The sequence below is a fragment of the Nicotiana sylvestris genome, chromosome 3, assembly GCF_000393655.2.
Source record: "Nicotiana sylvestris chromosome 3, ASM39365v2, whole genome shotgun sequence".
In the NCBI taxonomy this organism is placed as follows: domain Eukaryota; kingdom Viridiplantae; phylum Streptophyta; class Magnoliopsida; order Solanales; family Solanaceae; genus Nicotiana; species Nicotiana sylvestris.
The window spans coordinates 175,154,658-175,163,726 of NC_091059.1; the positions used below are offsets into that span (position 1 = coordinate 175,154,658).

The window sequence follows — 9,069 nt, forward strand, 5'->3', positions numbered from 1 at the left end:
TGTTTAAGGGTCACTCTAATATTCTAAATAAGGAGTCCTAGTTCACAAGCAACATCGTCGTTATGCTTACTTCTTGCAACACTAATTGTGGCCTCTTAATTCAGTCGTTGCTAATTGTTATGTAAGCAGAGCATTTGCGTTTCACACATCATTATGTTATTTCAACGCCATCATCTAATGGCGCCATTCTCATGGATATTATACTTGTGTTGCTTGAACTACCCAAACAGATAGTGAATTGGTTTCCCTTTTGTATATCTATTTTTCGTCTTTCAACTAAAAGACCATTACGATGACGTTTGGTTTCTGAAGACAATATTGTCTCGCGAGAGTTGTACCATTTTTTTTAAAATGTTTTTTTGGTAATTGAGAATTGTAACATTTGTATCTTAGGAATCTATGTTCTTAGATATGACTCTGATAGGTTTCACATTTTTCAAGTTTAAGAAATCAAATTGCACGGACCTCTCGCTAGACTGCAATAAAAATTCATTTTCCATTTTGTGAAGGTATAAATTAAAATTCTAAAACATTAAACATCATGACAAGCAGTTACATTTTCGGCTAAAAATTATGAGTGTTTGCATTGTTGCTGAGTCTTGGAATGTTTCATTTTAAGAACTATCTTGTAAGGTAGAATAGCCAAAAGGAACAAATTAGTTAGAAATGCCCAATCTGTTATTCTGTTTTGCCATTCTCTTGGTATTTCCCTGAAAATGTTGTCAATATATTCAGTTTTCCTGTAACTTAGTCTTTGCTCGTTACATCTATCATAAGCTTCGAGTCCTGCCATTTTCCTAAAACTTGAGGAGCCTAATCTGAACCAGACTTGGTGCATCTCCACTAGCTTCAAATGAGAGGTGTGCCCTTCAGCCTTTCTCTCCATATATCTGTGTTGTTTCTATCTGTCATGTCTGTGCTGCTTCTGAATGTATGCATTTTCGGAACTCCATCTTAGAGCAAGCATTTCAAGTATGTTTATTAATTTTTGTAAGTTAATTATCCGAATTTAAGAAGACCTTCTCAGGTTCATTTATTAGGTGACAAATGACATCATTTTTTTACCATTTTCTTGAGGAGATGGCTTGTTTTTGCTTGAACCCCGTAGCTTGGTTTGTTTCAGATATATATAGTTGTGAGATTTTCTCCTTTACAGTGACTGACGTAAAAAAACTTTCGATATATCCAATTACTCATTCTTTGCGCGTATTGTTGGTTCTCTTCCCCGTGGGCACGATGAGAAACAGTACTAGAGGAGTTTACCGTATTTTAATGCATGAATTAGTACACGCATTTTGTGCTGAATAAAGTAAACGAATTATATTAGCAAAGACGAATATATATATATACACATATATATGCATACCTTATAATAAACATGTGAGTTTGGAACCCTGTTGAGATAAAAAAGAGCTAAAGATTTTCCTCGCAACAGTACTTTTTGAGAGCAACCATCCAATTATGGTGACGCGTTTTGAATCTTTTTCCTTTCGAATTTCCCGAGATTTCGGTGGAAACTACAGTTACAAGATTTTCATGTAATACTGTTGTATGTCATAATAGTATAATATTCTTCTCTTTTTGATTATGCATGAAATCATGTTGTGGAATACCGATTTTTAAGTTTTAGTTCTGAAAGAAAATTTATATAGGAAAGAAGAAGCGGGCACAAATACTTGAAAAAATCGACTATCTGCCCCCAGCCATCCATATACAAAAATACAAGCCTACTTGTATATGTTTTATTTAAGAATCTTTTATTCCTCGTTAGCCAATGGCATCATTTCATGGGAATTTCCAAAGGTCAAATTGGCTTTTGCCGTTTTTAGTGTGAAATGATACAAGTATTATTAAGGTCATCTCCAACCTTAGCCTTCATTTTCTCCTCCAAAACTTCAAAATGGAGTAAAGTTACTCCAACTATTACTCTATTTTTTACTCCAAAAAAGAATAGTACATTTTATATTCTTCTCTCTCTTTAATATTATATTATTATCTCTTATTTAAATTTTATTTTCTTATTTCTATTAAAGAAAAACTATCTTTTTTCCCTTTTTACATATTCATCACATATAATTTAATATAAAATTATTTTATACCATAAATTTTTAAATAATATAATTTGTAAGCAAATATTATAGATTATATATATTAACGGATAACTCAAATAAAAGTGAAATCATTGAGATTCAAGATAATTAAATACATATTACATTATAGTGAAATTCATATTAAATATTACATAAATTTTCAACTTCCACCTCTAATATGATCTCATAAATGATCTATTAATGTATTACGAAGTGCAATTATATGCCAAAGTTAAAATGTAAAATTAATATTATAAAAATATTATATAAATATAATTAGATATATATAAAGAGATAAATTAAAAGAGTTAAATAATAAAAATAATAATAAAACAAGCATAAATAGTAATGGAAGAGATGAATAGCGTGGGGAATAACACTATTCATCCCCATTTGGGGGGCAAAAGTAGGGGAGCAATGGAGCTTCATTATGGCAAAAAAAGGCCCAGTTATGAAGAAATGGGGAGGGTTGGCGATGCCCTTATAGAAACTTGTCTCTGTGTCTGACCGAAGCTCAGTTTGATGTTTCGACATAGTGATAAGTTTGCAATTTTTACAGCTCTGCGCTGAAGCGCAATAAGTTTTATAAATAATCACTTTTCACTCGACATTCAACTAGTGAATTTTGGCCGACACTTAAAATTATTTTTACCATTTGACGGACAAGAATTGCACCTCAGAATGGTTTTTCTATAGTTCCAAGTATTTACGTTTAGTAAAGAAATGGATTAATTGATGAAAATTTGGTTTCAAAAGTTATTTTTACACTTGATAAGTGCGTGTGTGAACAAATTGGGATATCCGATGGAGTAATTTTTTTGTGTGCGTCTTAAGCCGACAAAAAACACTCGAAAAACTAGAGAAATTTCCTTTGATTGAAGCAATCATTAGCAGACAACAGATTGCTTTACAAATTACAATATAGTAACGTCATTAACATAGTTGTTTGATCAAAAAGTGTCAAGTTTTCTGCTAAACTAATTAAATAGGAAGACTTTAGGTAAATCTTAGCCAACGATAATTTATTTCAGATCTATAATAGAATATGAAAGCAAGCAAGCATAACACATATAAAATTTAACTGTAATATTGATTAAATCACACTATATGGGAAGAAGATTACGATTTCCATAATGTTTAACAATTGAATACATGGATGGAAATGTCATCGATCTTTAATAAGGTAAAACCCCATACATTGGGTGTGATGAGACCCATGATCTATATTGGAGATCTGAGCTTCTTTGCTTCTTCCTCCTTCATGAGTGAGAAAGATGATCATTCCTCCCTTCTTTAGAGAATGTGTTTCTGTTTTTATTTGTTCCCCCTAGAGGCGGCCCGATGAGTTTTGTGGCCTAAAGTCAAACTTTATGAGGGGCCTTAACTTTTTTTTTAAACAAAAATTATTTATTTATTTGAAGTCTATTTTTCTAGCGATTCTTAGATACAAAGTTATTAATAATTTTCTTAAAATCAATAACCCTTAATAAGTCTTTCTTAATTGACAATACAGCTAATCCATTTAATCTTTATTGAAACACTGTTGATCCTAGGTGAGATTATCAATTTTATTTGAATTTTTTTTTTGCGCCAAAATGATAAAAACAAGAGTTATTAACATTATTCGATAAGTAATATAGGCATTGGAAAAAGAATCAAATTTTTTCATTTGCATATATCAATTAAACTGTTATCTTCTAATTGTACTATTTTTCTTCATATTTTTAATTCCGAAAATATATCTACACCGTCAATATAGAATTGATTATTATGCTTTAAAGAGAATTCAAGAATCAAGACTAAGGCAATATTTTTTCAAATTTTCATCATCTAGTGATCTTAATTGTTCAAATCTATTTTGAAGTGAAAAAAATAGTCTTATCTACTATGTATAAAGTAATCAACTCCAAAGGACTTTTCAATAGATTTTGAGATTTTATTATCAATATTCTCATCAAATTGTTACTTCCTATATATTATACGTTTCTTACGAAATTCGAGTTCGATATTCATTTCAAGTGCAATTTTCTTAACAGAAATCATAGCAGTTGCAAATCCTTCTTCTCTATACATAACCTATTAGGTGTCCAAAAAATGGGGCCATCATAAATGTGGGACCTAAAGCAGTTGTTTTACTTGCTTTATGGAAGGGCCGCCCCTATTCCCCCCCCCCCCTTCTTTTTCTTCTCACTTAGTTTATATATGCTAGATCTTCTCTCTTACCCAACGATCATTGACTATTGTATCTGAGTCATTTGACTATATTACTAGTTGACCCCTTGAAATGCCATGATATCCAATTTGCCTCTCAGATATCCTAAATATACGACCTCAACCGTGGCCGAGGTACGTGTCGTTACAGCATGGTATGGAGATGACAGTTCCAAGTAACATTCCTTCGTCCCTTCCCACGCCGATTTACCTAGTGAGACTTTGACCCATACAATACTTGCTTATTGTAAGTTACTATTTGAACTTTGTCTTATTTGTGTTTGTCGATCCATCGTACTAAGTAATTATCATTAAAAAATCTAAAAACTACAGAAAGCACGTGCCCATATTCCTCTACTAGGTAATATTTCCGTTGGGGAGTTAAGCAATGAGCTTAAAATTTGTTCTGCTAATAATCATAGACTGGCATTTACCTCCAACTTATTATTGGAATGGAAAAAGGAAAATCACAAGGGAAGAAAAGGAGAAACTATAGCAGCTTTGCTTGCGAATCAATCTTGGCTAACCTTTTCAAGTCCAAAACAAATTACAGGTAATTTGTCCAAAAAAACCTTAAAACAAGGCCTTAGAAGAGTAAAGACTACTCACTCGTGTTTGGGCCTAATAGCGTGTACGCGAACCATGTGACCAATTAACAAGCTGGCCTCTCGTCGTAGTATGAGCGGGCCCTACATGATTTGCCCTCTTCATCCTCCTCATTTGAAACATTATATTATTGCTCCTTCCTTTTTTGTCTTATCTTTCATACGTTTTCCCAAACACCGATGATATATCTAGACCACGTAGCTACTAAAATTTTTGTTTTGGGAGTTTGAACAATTTTGGTACAGAAAAAGTGAAAAACCGCTAGTAATTATACCATTTTTTTATATTGTTGGGTATTATTCAAAAGTTTAAGTTGTCAAGATGATATTATTTATTCAACACATCTCATCAACGTGAGGGGCTAATTTTTATTTTATTTTATGGGGCAAACAAGTTGGAGTTTCTTTTTATAATGAATAGGATAAGGATTCAACCAATGGTTTTTGTGTCCACTATTATTCAATTGAATTGTGTGATTACTTTATCAAAAAGCTTAAGATGAAATAGTAATACACTTCAATAATAGGACATCTGATATAAACATCATGTTTATTTATTCCTTTTAAAATGATGGTATTTTTTTAAAGAAAAAACTCAAATGAAATCTAACAATTGGGAATACAAAGTTGACATTTAAGCATATAATCCAATTATTAGACTGGTTGGAATAATCGCTTCAAATCATGTTCTCTTAAAATAATTAATCTACTATAAAATCAACTAATGAGCATTCTTCCATTGGAAACGCTCCTCAATTTGTAGAAGTGGAGAACTAGTTCTTTGGTTCAATATAAATTTTCAAAGTGCAAATGACAAATCTTGAATTCTTGCAATGCTATCATACCAAAAACTTTACAAAGAACAGCATCTCTTTATTGGGAGCTCACAAACCTGTACTTGCATATACTTTTTTGTGTTTTTGGTGTTAAAAGAAGAATCAACTAGCAATCCAACACAAACTTTCCTTACATAAGACAGGTGGGTCCAATAAGGCTATAAAACTATACCAGAAAAAGGGGTGACATATCATGTATGTCTAATAAGAATTTAATATTTGCATGGGAATATTGAGATTGTGACATTGGATTATAGACTACTCCTACTATTGGGATAACAAATAAAGAAGCTTATGCTCTAAGAACACCATCCTTTTTGTCTTCTCTCTTCTCTTTTCAATTTATTTATTTCATTATTTTTTTAAAAATTGATTCCTGCAAAGCAAAGAAGCAAAGCATATATTCTTACACACCACCACCTTGCCTTGCTTTCCCCTGTAAGTATCCTATCTTTCCTTTGCTTGCAATTAACAACTTACCTTCTTTTTCCCACCTTTTAATTCAATTTTTTTATGTATTAAATTAACTGCGTTATATCTTTCTGTGCAAATGCATGCTGAAAGTTTGGAATCTCTGCTTACTTTCAGATATCAAATGTAGGTCAATATCATATTATTTGTTATTGCATTCTTGACCACCCCCTCATTCCTCAAGGCTAAAGCTGTTATAAAACTGTCTACAGTTTCTCCTGTTATATAATCTTTGAGATTTCTTCTCTATTTTTCCCTTATGGGATGCCATCACTGGGCCTTTTTGCTTAGCTTTTTGATTGAGTTTTGGTCTCTACTAAGTCCTGGCTTCTTGACATTTCTATGAGAATTTCATTCTTGCTTTCTGCATTTCAACTTTGTCCTTCAAGTTTTCATCTTTACCTTAAAGATTTTTGGGATTTCAATTCTTTGTATTTATTCAATTCTTTTGAATAAAAAGTAAAGAAAAAGCTAAAAACAAGAACATTCTTTAGTGTTGTGGATAATTCAAACATTTCTGTACCTTTGGCCAATTTTGTGGAGAGTTTTCTAAATAAGGGAGAAGTGTTGATATAATGAGTTTTCTAACAGGAGAACCAAAAAATTCATGGCAACCAGCCTTGACTGTTGATACAACAACATCAAGTTACTGGTTTAACTGGAAGGTTATGCTTTGCTCCATTTGGATTTTAGCTTCTATGGTTTTTGCATCCATTCTCATAACAAAATACGAAGGTCCTCGTGACTCGAGGAATAGGAGCAGAGAACAGCAGAAAGATTCCCCTGGCCTCTTGTATGATGATGAAGTTTGGAAACCATGCCTTAAAACTATACATCCTGGTTGGCTTCTTGGATATAGAGTCGTCGCCTTTTTAATTCTCTTGTTAATGTTAATCCTAAATGTTGCTGTTGATGGAGGGGAAATCTTTTACTACTATACACAGTAAGTACATTTTCAATCAATTCATGGTATATCCAAATGATTTCCTTTAAGTGAAATAAAAGCTTATTTGATATGTATTGTCTGCTGAACAGGTGGACATTCACATTGATCACTATTTATTTTGGGGTAAGTAATAGCAACACTGAAGTCAATGTTTGTTTGTTTGTTTTTAGTCTATGATTTAACTCGTGATTTCTTGTTATATTTATGTAGCTTGGATCTGTGCTTTCAATGTATGGATGTTACCAATATCACAATAAGGTTGGTGGTGATGAAATTGATAACGAGAGATTAGATGCTGAGTATGGTTTGCGAAGATTGCCTATGAATGTAGAAAGTACCAGCAGTTCAAATGCTGCAAAACAGGCAGGGGAAAATGCAGTACAAAATTCGCGCCAAATTGCTGACTTCTGGGGATATCTTTTTCAGATAATTTTCCAGGTAAAATGAACATATTAGGGCAAAGCATATTGCAATTCTACTTCAATGAAATTCAAGATGAAAAGAGAACAACTTAATCTTAATTATACACATTGTTAACATTTGTCTTCTTTTTCCTTAGATGAATGCTGGAGCTGTAACACTTACTGATTGTGTCTTCTGGTTCGTACTTGTTCCGTTTCTGACAATTAGAGGCTATAATTTAAATTTTGTAAGTATGCTACACTTCCCTCAGTTTTTTCTGCTCCCCAAAGTTGGACATTTGTTTCTCTATTTCTAATTGATATTTTCTTCTATGTTGTAGTGGATTATAAACATGCATTCAATCAATGTTGTGTTTCTACTTGGTGATACAGCTCTCAACTGCTTGGTAGGTTGAATTATTGACCTCAAAAATCGTCTTCATAATTTACGTTTCTTATAACTAACGTCTGATTCCATAATGTAATCATTTCAGCGTTTCCCTTGGTTTCGAATTGGATATTTCTTTTTGTGGACAGCAGTTTATGTTGTTTTCCAGTGGGCAGTTCATGCCTGCATCTCAATTTGGTAAAACTCCCTCTTATTTTCCATTTGCAGTTACATTTTACATATATAACAAGTAATCAATACTGGTATGATTTTTTAACCAGGTGGCCATATCCATTCCTTGATCTTGCATCTTCATTTTCTCCTCTATGGTATGTAATTCGTCCAAAGTCTTAAACTATACGATAAGAATTTGCGATTTTTATTCTGGAAATAATTGTTGATCAAGAAAATGAACTCTCTTTTCAGGTATTCATCCGTGGCACTAATGCACATACCATGCTATGGAATTTTTGTTTTGGTTATGAAGCTGAAGCACCATTTGCTTAGGAAATGGTTCCCTCACTCTTATCAGTGTGCAAGCTGATGCATCTTGGAATTCTAGTCCAAAGTTAAATAAGGAGTTTTATGCTTTAAACACAGCTATAGTTAGGGAATATGGAAAAGGATTACCACAAATAGCAGATAATGCAACATGATTGATGACTTCATTTTCTGAACAGCACCCCAAAGGGGGGAGGGGGGGGAAGAGAATGTTATTTAGCAAAATAGATATTGAGAGGTTACACAGAAAAAAGAAAAAAAATAGAAGGTTAGAGTTTTGGGTTTGCAGGATATATATGTAGCCTAACTATGCAACACAGAGATATATTGTTCATATTACTATTTGTAACTTATTGGCTGAGCTCAGACTTCTATTGAAGATGATTGGAATATACACAAAATGTTTATACATCCTCTTTTTTCACTCTAATATCAGCTCCATAATGTTTATTCTTCGTTAAACTCAAATATTACTCCTCTTATTACGGATTGCAATAGATAAATCACTGCAAAACATTAAAAGTGACTGTCCTATAGTTTTTCAAAGATTACTCATTGGTTGGATCGTGGATGCGGTCAAGTTCTTGAACAAATAAAAAAAGGTACAGTACGATTTTGTA

The 9,069-nt window shown here is 32.6% G+C and overlaps 1 protein-coding gene across 4 annotated transcripts; it reads left to right on the top strand.

Moving 5' to 3' along the window:
- Nucleotides 1-754: 754 nt before the first annotated feature.
- On the top strand, nt 755-8,860 carry LOC104226702 (uncharacterized). 4 transcript variants are annotated; one of them, XM_009778734.2, is made up of 9 exons: nt 755-860; nt 6,805-7,156; nt 7,249-7,282; nt 7,370-7,597; nt 7,719-7,808; nt 7,902-7,967; nt 8,055-8,146; nt 8,230-8,277; nt 8,375-8,860. In XM_009778734.2, the coding sequence occupies exons 1-9, from the start codon at nt 854-856 to the stop codon at nt 8,490-8,492; spliced, it is 1,035 nt and encodes a 344-aa protein (XP_009777036.1). In that variant the 5' UTR covers nt 755-853; the 3' UTR covers nt 8,493-8,860. The 4 variants fall into 4 exon arrangements, with proteins under 4 accessions (XP_009777036.1, XP_009777038.1, XP_009777039.1 ...); XM_009778736.2 differs by lacking the exon at nt 755-860 and adding an exon at nt 6,162-6,180; XM_009778737.2 differs by lacking the exon at nt 755-860 and adding an exon at nt 6,266-6,339.
- Nucleotides 8,861-9,069: the final 209 nt, after the last annotated feature.

Coding starts and splice junctions, on each gene's coding strand:
- LOC104226702 (XM_009778733.2), top strand. CDS start 6,789: ATGAGTTTTCTAACAGGAGAACCAAAAAATTCATGGCAACCAGCCTTG. Junction 7,968..8,054: donor ATACAGCTCTCAACTGCTTG/GTAGGTTGAATT, acceptor TAATCATTTCAG/CGTTTCCCTTGGTTTCGAAT. Junction 8,147..8,229: donor CATGCCTGCATCTCAATTTG/GTAAAACTCCCT, acceptor TTTTTTAACCAG/GTGGCCATATCCATTCCTTG.